Source organism: Arachis hypogaea, chromosome 3 (assembly GCF_003086295.3).
Source record: "Arachis hypogaea cultivar Tifrunner chromosome 3, arahy.Tifrunner.gnm2.J5K5, whole genome shotgun sequence".
NCBI lineage: Eukaryota > Viridiplantae > Streptophyta > Magnoliopsida > Fabales > Fabaceae > Arachis > Arachis hypogaea.
The window spans coordinates 7,825,588-7,839,884 of record NC_092038.1 but is presented as its reverse complement, the minus strand read 5'-3'; the positions used below and the strand labels follow the sequence as shown (position 1 = coordinate 7,839,884).

Here is a 14,297-nt window from a genome sequence, read left to right as displayed (position 1 = left end):
ATTTACCAAACATAAATGCTACAACTTTTAAAAAATCATATTTTAAAAGTTAACTTTTATAAACTATTTTTGAAAAGTAAAAACTTTACCAAACTAAGTCTTAGACATATCTAAATATTATCACGTGTTAATGTGTTTAATCTTATTCTTAATATGTATTTTTAAAATAAATTAAAAAATAATATAATTATTATTTATTAAAATAAAAAATATTTTAAATATTTTATATAATTAAAAAAATGATTTATATTATATATATAGTGTTCATATGTGATAAGAATTTAAAATTTATATAATCGCATATCTCGTGAAGTCCGTCAGGGCATCATAGATTGGGTATGATTATTTTGATAAGGTTAGTTATGTAAATACATAAAAAACCGGGGCAATAAGGTAAAACCATGGGCAGTCCAAATGAGTTATTGGCTAATTTGCTATTTGATTAGGACCCACCAAATTGGTCCCAAATGCCACCCTCACCCCCCTCTAAAGTAAAAGAAGACGACCACTTCTTCTAACTTATAAACCTCTCTCTCTCTCTCTCTAATTTCCATCATCACCACCTTCTTCTTCTTCTTCTTCACTACTCCATTTCCGCATTTGTTTGCATTTTCTCCAATTATAATAATAATAATTGTTATTTTATTATTATTTTCCAGAAAACAGAAGCAAACTAAAACGTTTCCTGCAAGCAAAAAAAAAAAAAAAGCAAAGCAATTCAGCTTTTTGTTTCTTCAATTCTCTCAGGCAAGAATTCTCTCTTACACTCCTCTGCTTTTTCCTTTTTCTCTTTTCTGCTTTCTTTTTTATTTTCTCTCTGTATTCATAATTAGATTGCTGTATATTTGTGCCATTGATCATGCTTACTTGATTGAATGAACAAACATACACTCTTATGTGTTCTTGATCGTTTCATGTTTGTTATTATTTATTCGGATCAGATATTAATTATATATGATGATATGAATTGTTATAGTTTTGAGCTACTCTTTGATCATTGTTCTATTATTGGTTAACGCATGAATTTTGAGCTCGGATTATACTATTTTTCTTTGGTTTATTATGTGAAGTTTGAAGAAATCAAAATAATTTCTCTTGAATTTGATCGTCATATCTGATCTCCGTGTAGACCGATCGATGATTTTGGTAAAGTTTTTTGCCGATTTTGTTTAAACGCTTCTATGCAGTTTTACAAAACAAACAAATCTAGGAGCCTTCTCCGGCGTTAGGTACTCATTTTTTTATTTTTTTGTTTCTCTGAGTTTGAAAGCCGTTTAGATCACAATTAATAAAAATTAATGCTATATTAATTAATATGAACATAAATCAAATGGACCTAAAACTTTATTACTGTTAGCAAAGTAAAGTGAAGTAAAGTAAAGATTAGAAAAATAATTGAAAGTCTATATTAATCAACTATTGCCATTTGCCAGCGTTGGTGTTTGTTGGCAACTTCAGATTCCAAATTTTCACAGCTACCCCTACTTTTCCCATCAATTACCATTTTGTCCTTAACTATTTACTACCTTTGTCTTTTTTTGCATAAACAAATGACTGAGGAGTATTTAAGTGACATTCCTTTTCAAAGGAAATTCCAAGATACTTAATATAAAAAACAATTTCACAAAGTGAGCGGTTTAATATTTTAGTTTGTTCTGCTTGTCAAATACAATTCATTGTTGCATGACTAAAATATTTTGTTAATTAGTTATTATTATTTATTAACTATTGTTATACGTTACTAACTTTACTAAATAATTACTAGTATTAATATGAATATTTAATTATTGAACAACATGCATTGCATGAACTAAAAATAATTAACAAAAGAAGTCACAAATTAGAATCTAAAAACAAAATGCACGTGAAGAGCGCAACTGATTTACATATAATGGAATAAATGGGAGCAAATTACGCACTTTAATTAACTTTGCTAATATAAACGGTAACAAATTAATTTTTTTAATTTTCTTTTTCCAAAGAGGGGGAAGTTTGGTTGGTGTGAGCTAGCTAACATTGACAATTGGGCCCACTAATACATGTCAGATAATGAAGTTTATTCTTGCAAAATTCTTGGTTCATTCAGCTTTATTTTTGTTGAATTTTAGAAATATGGGTCCCATTCCACGTAGAACCGACGTTACAGATGCAAAATATTCTTAGCAGTTAAGGAAATTTAATGGTAGATTTGAATTTTGCATGAAAAAAGAGTAGGAAAATGGAAACAAAAATATTGGGCCTATTTGGCCCAATAGGCCCAAGACTAAGAAAGGAAAAACAACAGGAGCCATAGTGTTAAATAATAGTGGACATGGAAAATGTCTTATGTGTGAGATGAAGCTGGAACACAGCATTATAGGGACCCACAAACGTGGTTCTTCCACGTGACATCTTCAGAAAGCTACTATAACCAGATCAAATCTTCCTATTTGTGATCTTAGAATTATATTGCCGGTGTTAACAGTTTCCTAGACACAATGTTCTGAAGAGATTCTTGTGTATGCACAGTAGTATTAATTTCACTGAATAATTTTTTTTTTGGTTGTATTTCACATAATCAATTTGAATATACTTAAAATATAAAATAACTGATCTCATCTACCACAAGACACAACAAATTTTTAAGGTAATGGCCATGAAAGTCTATATAGTATTTTTAATTTATTCTTAGAACCGATCAAACTAGTGGATTCGACCGGGGTTAACTTGGAAGCAACATCAAACCGGTCTAATTTATGATAAAAATCGGTTCTCAGTAAATAAGTCAAAAATTTGTAAAACAAGTAAAAAAAAAAAAGCAAATTGATCGATCAGTCCAAATTTTTAGCAGTTAACCATTTTAAAAATAATGAAACAAAAAACATTTTTTTTTCTAAAAAAATATATATTTTATATATAAATATATTATTTTAGTCACAAAAAAAATATATTATTTTATTATATTCATTTTAACTTCGGATAAATCTTTTAACATCTGTATCTAACAATACCTGTTTGATGGTTGGTTCGCTCTTCAGATCCTTGGCGTTTTTTTAGAAAGATTTGTACCATTGAATCCAAGCAACAATTTAAGTTGGTGATGACTTGACTTTATTGTTATACAAACATTTTCTAGTTTTACTGTTTTTCTAATTCCTATTCTTATTATCAACTTGTCTTGAGTTATGGTCCGGTGTGCAATTTTTTTATTATTAAAAAGGAATAAAAAAACTGTTTATTATCGAGTTGATTGAGTTTTCTACACTCTACTCATTTACTTAACTGACAAAGAATCTTGTTAATACAAAATCCTAGTAACGTTTTGATGATTATTTTTTATCTTCTTCAATATTTAGGCATCCAAGTTCTATAAACTTTTAAAGAAGTGTCATTTTTTAAACCAATGATTTTATTGTTTGTATTGGACCAACTTTTTTGTGTCATGTGTTATAAGGGGCTGTTGCAAACTTGCAATGAGTGAATTTACACCTTGAAAATTGAAAATGATGTCAGTGGAATTCAGCAACTATAGACTGTAGACTATATAGTGAACAGCTGTATTTATTTGTATGCTACTTTTGGAGTCCCATGATCATCCAACTTCTCAATTTTTAAATATTATCATTATTAATTTATTATTAACAACCCTCTCTCAACCCTCTTCTTTGTTTATTCTAATCTATAACAAACAACAATCCTCATATCATTCCTTTTCTTCTTGATCAGCTATTAAGAGGAAGCAAACATGGAAGCAGAGACAACAGTTGTTTCAGAAGTTCCAGTGACAAAAGCTGTTGAGGACACAGATCATAAAGATGATAAAATTAAGGTATTTTTTTTATGTTGTTTTACATTTGTTACTTTGGAAGTTTTGCATTACCTCGAGTTTTATCTGATATTCATTGATCAGTGATATTTTAGTGTAATCCATATAAGATTGATACACCTAATACTATAGTAGCATTGCTTAAGAAAATTCAATCAGGATGAATAATATGTTCTTAGTTCCTGATTATGTTTTTCTTTTCTTTGAATGATTTATAATAGGAAACAAACGGGGACTTGCCTCAAGTGGAGATTGAAGGTAAGAAAGAAGAGGAAGAGAATTCTTTTGATGGAGAATTCATTAAAGTCGAAAAGGAAGAGAACACGGTGACAGAAAGAAGCTCAGACTCAGATCCTCCAAGCAGAGAATTTCTAGAAGCACAAGAGAAGATTCAGGAACTCCAAGTTGAACTGCAGAGGCTAGCTGAGTCTTTGAAGACATCTGAACATGAAAATGCTCAGTTGAAGGGAGAGATTTCGGTTACAAAAGAGAAATTGGAGGAAACCGGAAAGAATTACCAAGAGCTTGAACTAAGTCACAAGAAACTACAAGAGCAGATTATTGAAGCTGAGGAGAAATATAAGCTGCAGCTGAGTGTTCTTGAGGAGGCAATGCAAAGTCAAGAATTGAAGCAGAAAGAGCTTCTTAACGTGAAGGAAGCATTCGATGGTGTGAGCCTTGAGCTTGAAAGCTCAAGAAAGAAGATGGAGGAATTGCAGCAAGAGCTTCAGCTTTCTTCGGACGAGGCTAGGAAGTATGAGGAGCTGCATAAGGAAAGTGGCTTGCATGCTGAATCAGAAGGAAAGAAGGCCTTAGAATTCGAAAGACTATTAGAAGAAGCGAAATTGAGCACAAAAGTAGTGGAAGATGAGATGGCTTCTCTAAAGGAAGAATTGAAGGGATTGTATGATAAGATTGCTGAGAATGAGAAGGTTGAAGAAGCACTTAAAACAACTGCAGCAGAACTCGCTACCATCCAAGAAGAGTTGACAAACTCAAAATCTCAGATATTGGATTTGGAGAGTAGACTCTCTTCAAGGGACTCTCTAGTAGATGAGTTGAGCCAAGAATTGGAGCTGCGAAAGACTTCGGAAACACAACTGAAGGAAGACATGTCAGCACTTCAAAACTTGTTTGCCTCCACAAAGGAAGAACTGCAAGAAAAGATATCTGATCTTGAAGCTGTTAATCTTAAGTTGCAGGAGGAAGAGAAATTGAGGGAATCAACCGAAGCTGCGCTGAAGACTCATGAAGAACAGCTTCTGGCTGTACAAGAGGAACTCACTAAACTCAGTGTAGAAAAACAAGGTCTTGAATCATCTGTGCAAGATCTAACCAATAATGCTAAGCAGTTGAAGGAGTTGTGTGCTGATTTAGAGGAAAAGATAAAGCTTTCAGATGAGAATTTCCAAAAGACGGATTCTCTTTTATCTGAGGCGCTTTCAAACAATGCCGAGCTAGAACAGAAGCTGAAGTCTCTAGAAGATCTCCATACTGAATCTGGAGCTGCTGCAGCTACTGCTACACAAAGGAGTCTTGAGCTTGAAGGCCATGTTCAGGCTTCAAATGCAGCTGTAGAAGAGGCGAAATCACAACTGAGGGAGATGGAAACACGATTCATAGCAGCGGAGCAGAAGAATGTGGAGCTTGAACAAGAGTTAAATTTATTACAACTGAAAACAAGTGATGCAGAGAGAGAAGTGACTGAATTCTCTGAAAAAGTTTCTCATCTAAATTCAAAGTTGACAGAGGCCGAGGAAGAAAAGAATGCTCTTAATAACCAACTTCAGGAGTACTTGGAAAAGATAAGTCAACTCGAATCGGACTTAAACCAATCATCTCAACAGAGTTCACAGTTGGAGGAGGAGCTGAAGTTAGCCAAAGACAAATGTGCCGAGCATGAAGATCGAGCCAGTATGAACCATCAGCGCAGCCGAGAACTAGAAGATTTATTTCAGAGCTCTCATTCCAAATTGGAAGATGCTGATAAAAAGGTGAATGAGTTGGAGTTGTTACTTGAAGCAGAGAAATACAGAATTCAGGAGCTCGAACAACAAATAAGCACTTTGGAAAAGAGATGCAGTGATTCAGAAGCAGAAAACAATAAGCACCTTGAAAATATATCTTTTCTGACATCAGAACTTGATGCATTCCAAGCACGAGTCTCGAGCCTTGAAACTACACTTCAGGAGGCTAATGAAAGGGAAAAGAGTCTGGAAAACTCACTGAGTGCAGCAGCAGCTGAAAGAACAATGATAGAAGCTGCTTCAAGCAGTTTGAATGAGAAGCTTTCCGAAGCAGAAAGCCTTTTGGAAATTGTGAGGGATGATTTGAATCTCACACAAGAAAAGTTGCAAAGCACTGAGGATGATCTCAAGGCTGCTCAGTTGAGAGAAGATGAGATACTGGAGAAACTCAAGGCTTCAGAAGAAAATCATGTCATACGAGGAAGAGATATGGAGGAAACTGTCACGAAGCATGCCGAACTTCAATTGTTGCATGAGTCTCTGACCAGAGATTCTGAACAGAAACTCCAAGATGCTATAGAGAAACTCGACAACAGGGAGTCTGAGGTTCAATCTTTGCTTGAGAAAATCAAGATTTTGGAGGATCAGATTGCTGAATCCGGGGAACAGTCCGCGTCGGTGAAGGATGAATATGAGAAGAGTTTGAGCAAGCTGGCTTCATTGGAAGGTGAAAATGAAGATTTGAGGAGGCAGATTACAGAAGCTGAGGAGAAGATTTCTCAGTCCTTTTCTGAGAATGACTTATTGGTTGGAACAAACATGCAACTGAAAATCAAGATTGATGAGCTTCAGGAATCACTGAACTCTGCTATATCAGAGAAGGAAGCTACTATTCAAGAAATTGTTTCTCAGAAGAGCACTATTGCTGAGTTGAATGATCTACATTCAAGATCCACTGAACTCCACAGTGCAAGCACGACTCGCATCCTCGAAGTAGAATCACAACTACAAGAAGCATTGCAGAGGCATACTGTGAAAGAATCCGAAGCGAAAGAGTTGTATGAGAAGCTGAACACATTGGAAGGCCAAATAAACTTCCATGAAGAACAGGCACGAGAAGCAGCCGCGGTTTCTGAATCTCACAAAGCTGAACTCGAAGAGTCTCTTCAAAAGTTAAAGCATCTTGAAACTGTTGTTGAGGAACTACAAAATAAGTCACTCCACCATGAACAAGAATCTGCAGGACTACATGAGGAAAAATCAAAGCTTAATGATGAAATAGCATCATATGAATCAAAATTAAGTGATTTACAGTCAAAGCTTGATGCTGCACTAGTTGAGAAAGATGAAACGGTTCAACTGATACACTCCTCGAAGAATGCTATTGACGAATTAGTGACAAAACATAATGCAGAAGCCGAGACACTAAAGTCACAGGTACATATTATTCATGGACTTAAAATTTTTTTTTTTTATATTCATATAGTTTTTTTTTTTTCCTTCATGATCTCTTTTCAGTAATATAAATTTATGAAATCATCTTCGAATGCAATGTATCAACTGCAGATAGCTTCGGTAACAGAGGAGAAAAATTTGCTCAATGAGACAAATCAGGATTTGAAGAAGGAACTTCAGTCTGTGATACTTGCTCTTGAAGAAAAATTGAAAGAACAACAAAAAATTGAAGAATCTTTGAGATCTGAGGTTGCAACTCTCAAAACTGAGATTGCTGAGAAATCTGCATTGCAAATTCGGCTGAAGGAAATCGAAGAGCAACTGGCAAAAGCTGAATCCAGATTAAATGAAGAGGTACTGGAAAAATTCATGATTTATAAATAAGTACAAAATTCAGAATCAAAGTACCTTTCAGAAATAAGTTTTCAACATATATCGAAGGAACTGTGCTAATTAATGTGACGATTTTGTAGGTTGGAAGTGTTCAAGCAGCTGCTTCTCAAAGAGAAGCCGATTTAAGTTCAAAACTGGAAGAGTTGGAACAAAAAGTCCATGATAGAAATGTGCTGAATGAAAAGATTGTAGAGCTTGAGAAAGAGTTGCAGCTTGCACAGGAAACTATTGCTAACCAGGTATAACCATCAGACCATGCATTTTTTACTTGTGATATACTCTTCGCGATCCAAGCTAAACTTTAAAATATTTGATGACATTTAATCATTAAAAATATCCTTTTCTTTGTGCTATTCCTTTAAAATATTTCAAACTACTGAGTGTTTTTCTTGTATTATTTCCTTTTTTTCCCCTTGAAATTCCAAGCAGAAAGAAGCAGAATCTCAAAAGTTGGAACTAGAGGCAGCCCTGAAGAGTTCTCATGAAGAACTTGAAAGTAAGAAAAAGGAAGTCTCTCTTCTACATAACCAAGTGACAGATTTAGAACAAAAATTGCAAGTGGCTGCTGATAAATTATCAGCTAAGGTAATTATCCTCCTGATCCTACCCTTATTTCCAACTAATTGTAAAGGAAGAAAAAAAACTGAAATGACAAGATTTGCATCCATTTCAACTTTGCAAGTCGCATAAAATGAATAATATCATCATTCAAACTCCTCATAAGGCCAAAGTATGATTTTCTGGGTTGATGTTTGGGAAAGATTAGCCATATTGAGCTCGTGTGTTGACTATTGTAACTAGTCAAAGTAATGGCATAGTAACATAGCATTTAAGTACAAGAGACTAATGTTAACAGTATGATTAGAGGGAAGAGTTTTATATGTGTCTCATATTGGTAGAAGAATATATAATTGAATGTCTGTGTATTTAAATTCAAATGTGCTATAAAAATTTCGAAAATGTAATCTTTTCGATGATTATGTTACAGGGTGAGGGTGTTGAACCTAAAGAAGAGATGGAAGTTAAGTCCAGGGACATTGGATCAAGCATTTCAACACCATCAAAGAGAAAGAGCAAGAAAAAATCAGAAGCAACAACTTCTCAAGCATCATCTTCTTCTGAGGCACATATTCAAACAAATACTGTCCATGCTTCTTCTGCCATGAATTTCAAGTCCATTTTGGGAGTTGCTGTTGTGTCCATCATCTTTGGCATAATTCTTGGGAAGCGCTACTAAGATCAACATCATCAACAACCACCAAACATGTGAATGTACTTTTTTTGGTTTTGTTACTTATCATGGTTTTGATATTTTTGTTTTCTTTTTCATGCATCTTTTTTTTATTATGACTATGTATGATGTTGAAAGCTTTATTTCTTTTCATGCTTTCAATTTTGAGTCTTCATGTTGGTCAGGGAACTTGTTTTCATTCCCATCCCTTGCCTGTGTGTAGAAGAAGATGAGGGTTGATTCATATCTTATTTCAACATTTTTTTTAATCTTTTAGTAATTATTTGAATGAGAGTTTGGCTTTTACCTGAAAATGTTAGCTAAGATAATAACATTTCAATTTTATAAGTTTCTACTTAATAGTTTAAATATTTAGTAGAGATAGTTTTTTATATGGTATAAATATTTGTATAACTACAAAATTTAGAATTCCATTCTTATTATCTCATTCTTCTAACAAAGATATAATTTCAATCCAAGACAATAAATAAATAATATCTATGCCTTAAATACAAACGATATATAATTTGTATATTATAGCATATGACAGAAAAAAACAAAAAGAAAGGCAATATATCAAAATAAGGTATCACTTTTACATTATATAAAAATGTAAAGATGAGAAGGAAAAAATAAAACTGCAGTAAACTTCAATTCAGTCAGTAATATTCTGGCAGAATTGTCCAGCAACAGCAACTTAGATTTTGTTGCTTTATTCTCTGTATCGAATCCTTCTGCATAATATTTTGATTTAATGGTACAAATGTTTCAATCATGTCAGTTTTAATTTACCATCTTGTAAATTTTTTTTTATTATTTTTGTCATTACTATCTCCAATCCTAACACCTCCCCCGAAATTTTTGGTCTTGTTTGTTCATCCAGCTAACTAGTTTCACTTTCAATTTGAAGGACCATATGCTAGAATGTCTTTATACACATATATGTTAAAGATCTAAAATCTCATAAATTATTTTTCTTTTTTTATATTTTATTTGAATGAAACACTTCCATGTCTTCCATCTTAAGAATACATATAGCACTTCTTTCGAGTTTCGACCGAATAGTAACTATAATTGAGATAATGTATGTTATTTTCAGTCCTTATCTAGTACCATCCATATCCCTACTCTTATCTAGTTATCTCAATTCTCTGTTCTAAGAAATTAAGTTATAGCCATCCATGCACGTAATTGAGATTTTTCCTTCTTTTTTTCTTTTTAAATTTTTATAAATTAAATGCTGGATCGTTACATGAGATGCATATTTTCATCATTGTGTAGCAATAATAGAAGCAATTGGGTAACTGGACCACTTTTCTTTGTCTACCTCTGCTTGGTGCCATGTAACTACGGTGTAAGCTTTTTTCTTGCTAGAGATCTTATACGATTTTTTTGCCATGTGCTAATCATCATCATCAATTAAATGAGACCATGTTTTCATAAACGCGCGAGAAAAAAGTTCGTTTATTTTTCAAATTTATTTTTGGTTTTACCGAGCTTGAAAATGGATCATGGTGACATTATTTTATTGAGTCAATGTAAAGATTGTAATCATCATACGATGATCATAACATAAGTCTCGAAAATATTTGTCTGACACGACCCATTTGGTTTAGAAAACAAGAGGGTTGTTTCCCTTTGGATTGTCACGAATGATTTTTGCCGTCAATTCGAGGATTTAATTAATTTTTAATTCTTTTTTTTTTCTTTTTTAAATGTGTCACGTGAATCTCAAAGCTATGATAAAAAGGTAAATAATGTAAGTGGAGAAAAAGTGGTCCTTGTTGAAGAATGTTCACTTATATACCAAACAATGAGGTAAAGAACACACAAGTATTAACTTTGCATGTAGGCCAGGGTCACTACCTACCCAGAGTTTAAAGAAAAAAGAGAATTAGGTATGATCAAAAACAGCTTTAACATGCTAGAAAAAGAAGTTAATGGAATAAAATGGATAAAAGCCACCATGTAACGCAAGTAATAATATATTAAAAGGTCATTATCAGGCTATGAATATTATAATAATAATAATACTATGAAAGAAAGATAATTAATTGTTGATAAAACAAGACGTATCATTGTCTGAACGTCCTACTCATACAGAAAGGACAAAAGTGGATGAGTTAATTAAAAAGTTTTTGGCATACCCAAAGCTCCCCAAAGCATCTTCATCCAAAGATGACGCGATTTCTAAACTAATCTTGCTTTATTAATCCCCTAATCACCCTAATTATCACACTGTCATCTAGAGGGACCATAGCAATAATATAGAGGAGGTTTAGTTTGCGTTTTTATTTTTTATTTTATTTTTATTATTTTTTGCTTTTTGAATTTTATAAAAATAAATAAAATACTAAAAAAAAAAAGAAAACGCAAACCAAAAACATATAGTTTTTCATATAAAGCTTTTAATAAAAAAAACCTATAAGCCAATGTGCGAGTTTTATGATTAATATAAAAACGGCAGAGTTTGCTGATATAAAACCGAAGGAAACGACATAACGAAAACAAAACGGAGCACCCGAAGAGGATAACACCCAAACTTTTCTGGGCTACAAACTACAAAGTCATCACCCTTTCTGTCTGCTTTATTTTTTAATCTCCCTAATTTTCAATCTCATAAACAAAAGAGAGAAAAACAAGTTTTTATTTTCTCTCACACCAAACACACCCTTCTTATCTGACAAAACCGCCTATCCATACTGCGAAAACTTTCCCTCAAAGTTTTGTCACTTTACCACCAAAAGTTTCCTCCAAAGCTTTCGATTCTTTCACCGATCATGCTTCAAAGCTTGGTCCCTCGTTCGCCTATTACTCCAAACCCTAACTCCATGAAGACCAAGCGTGACCGCCACGACGCCACCGCTGATTCCCCCACTGACGAGGAGCCTTCCTTCAAGCGCGCTAACTTCTCCGGTGAGAAGTCATCGGCGCAGGCCGTGGGAGAAGCTGAGGGACACCACGAAGAACAGCAGCAACAGGTGCTGGAAGTGGCGGAGGCCAGAGGAGGAGAATCAACCGGCCTTAAGCTCCTCGGTTTGCTGCTCCAATGCGCAGAGTGCGTCGCCATGGACAACCTTGACTTCGCGAACGACCTCCTCCCGGAGATCGCGGAGCTCTCGTCGCCGTTCGGAACCTCGCCGGAGCGCGTCGGCGCGTACTTCGCACAGGCTCTGCAGGCTCGCGTGGTGAGCTCATGCCTCGGAGCGTACTCACCTCTCACCGCGAAATCGGTAACCCTAACTCAGTCGCAGCGAATCTTCAACGCGTTCCAGTCCTACAACTCAGTGTCGCCGCTCGTCAAGTTCTCTCACTTCACCGCAAACCAAGCGATCTTCCAAGCTCTCGACGGCGAGGATCGCGTCCACATCATCGACCTCGACATCATGCAAGGTCTTCAATGGCCAGGACTCTTCCACATCCTTGCCTCGCGATCCAGGAAGATCCGCTCCATGCGGATCACCGGATTTGGTTCCTCGTCGGAGCTTCTAGAATCCACCGGAAGACGCCTCGCCGATTTCGCTAGCTCGCTCGGTTTGCCGTTCGAGTTTCATCCGGTGGAAGGAAAAATCGGAAGCATCACGGACCTGAGTCAACTCGGCGTTCGACCAAATGAAGCGATCGTAGTTCACTGGATGCACCATTGCTTATACGACATAACAGGGAGCGATTTAGGGACGTTGAGATTGCTGAGTCAGCTGAGGCCGAAGCTGATCACGACGGTGGAGCAGGATCTGAGCCACGCCGGGAGCTTCCTCGCGAGGTTCGTGGAGGCTTTGCATTATTACAGCGCGTTGTTCGACGCGCTGGGAGACGGTTTGGGTGCGGACAGTTTGGAGAGGCACACGGTAGAGCAGCAGCTTCTAGGGTGCGAGATCAGGAACATCGTGGCCGTTGGAGGTCCCAAGAGGACCGGCGAGGTTAAAGTGGAGCGCTGGGGAGAGGAGTTGAGACGGGTCGGTTTTCGACCCGTTTCGCTTCGGGGAAACCCGGCCTCGCAGGCTAGTTTGCTCCTTGGGATGTTCCCTTGGAGAGGGTATACCCTCGTTGAGGAAAACGGTTCTCTCAAGCTTGGTTGGAAGGATCTTTCTTTGTTGACCGCTTCTGCTTGGCAACCGTCCGATTTGGTTACTTATCCTGATTGACATTGAGAGAATCCCCCGCAGCCGCATGATTTGTTTTTCTCTTTGTTCCTTGTTTGCTTTGTTTTGGCCCGTTGGGGAGCACGCAACCGTCACGGTTGGAATTGGAAAGTGGTTTGATTTCATCTCGTAGCTCTGCTGCGAGTTGCAGACCATAAACGGGACACGGGTTTGGCGCAGAGAGAGAGAGAGAGAGAGAATCTTTATTAAATTATTAATTATTAAGTGAAATTACTAAAATTGAGAAATCATTGCAACCATGGTCCATGGTTATCTTCATTGATTTTTTTATTAATTAATTTCAATTTTATTAATTGTTTAATGTAATTGACTCTCTTCAGGAGAAGAACGATGTTTAGGGGTGGAGTAGAGTAGTACTGTAGTAGAAGGAACAAGGAAGATGGGTCCTAGGTGTATAATATAATAAGTATATAATAATAAATTAATGATGATGTTTGGGCATAAAAGAGAGAAAGGTAGAGAAAAGCGTCAAAGATTAACAATGAGTGTTTTTTTTGTTTTTTGTTTTGTGACGTTTCAGAAGAGGAATGGTAGGAGTAGGATAAATTCAAAAAATGATGGATGTATGAATGAGTGACGTATCATGCGTGGAAAACTTACCAGTAACAACAACAATGGTTTATGGGTGGCCAGGGAAAAAGAGGACAGAATATACGTAAGTGGTCAAATGCTCATTACTCATTTCATTTACTTTACCACAGAGAAAGGCCAGACTTCAATTTTATTGGTGGACCTAACTTCTTTGATGTATCTTCTTTTCTAGCTGGAAAATGGAAATGTACACGACTTCTGCATAACTAATTATTGGAGTTTTATAATAAGGATGCAAAATTTTGCTATTTTTTATTTTCATATAATTATGTGAGAGGTGATTTACATAATAATGGTGTAATTTCATTATTTATGGTAAATATAATTGACCTGAAAATTTGTTGGGATGTGATGAATTGTACTTTTAAATTTTAAAAAATGTTTTTTTAAAAATTAAAAAAAAATATATATTTGTCTCCAACAAATTTATTTTTCTAAAATAAAAGAATTACAATTTACTTTCATATTTTAATAAGAAAAAATTTAGGAGACTAATATTTTTATTAAAATCTGGTCAAGTAGTACTTATTCAACAAAAAAAATAATTAATTTTACATCTTTAGATAAAATCTCACATCATTCAAAACACCAATAATAACTAATTGATAATTACAAATTACAAAATTTACTGATTTCCTAACACTTTTTTTTAATAAATCACCTACAATTTCTAATTTTTTTAGTATTTCACC

The 14,297-nt window shown here is 35.1% G+C and overlaps 2 protein-coding genes across 3 annotated transcripts; both read left to right on the top strand.

Annotated features, from left to right (window-relative positions):
* The first annotated feature begins 421 nt into the window (after nt 1-421).
* On the top strand, nt 422-9,165 carry LOC112789240 (uncharacterized). Of its 2 annotated transcripts, none has more exons than XM_025831050.3 (7): nt 422-747; nt 3,706-3,808; nt 4,027-7,209; nt 7,339-7,581; nt 7,701-7,859; nt 8,050-8,205; nt 8,609-9,165. In XM_025831050.3, the coding sequence occupies exons 2-7, from the start codon at nt 3,725-3,727 to the stop codon at nt 8,855-8,857; spliced, it is 4,074 nt and encodes a 1,357-aa protein (XP_025686835.1). In that variant the 5' UTR covers nt 422-747; nt 3,706-3,724; the 3' UTR covers nt 8,858-9,165. The 2 variants fall into 2 exon arrangements, with proteins under 2 accessions (XP_025686835.1, XP_072088401.1); XM_072232300.1 differs by having other exon boundaries at nt 553-1,229.
* Nucleotides 9,166-11,121: 1,956 nt separating this feature from the next.
* LOC112789241 (scarecrow-like protein 23) lies at nt 11,122-13,460 on the top strand. The gene has a single exon (XM_025831051.3). The coding sequence runs from the start codon at nt 11,632-11,634 to the stop codon at nt 12,994-12,996; it is 1,365 nt and encodes a 454-aa protein (XP_025686836.1). The 5' UTR covers nt 11,122-11,631; the 3' UTR covers nt 12,997-13,460.
* Nucleotides 13,461-14,297: the final 837 nt, after the last annotated feature.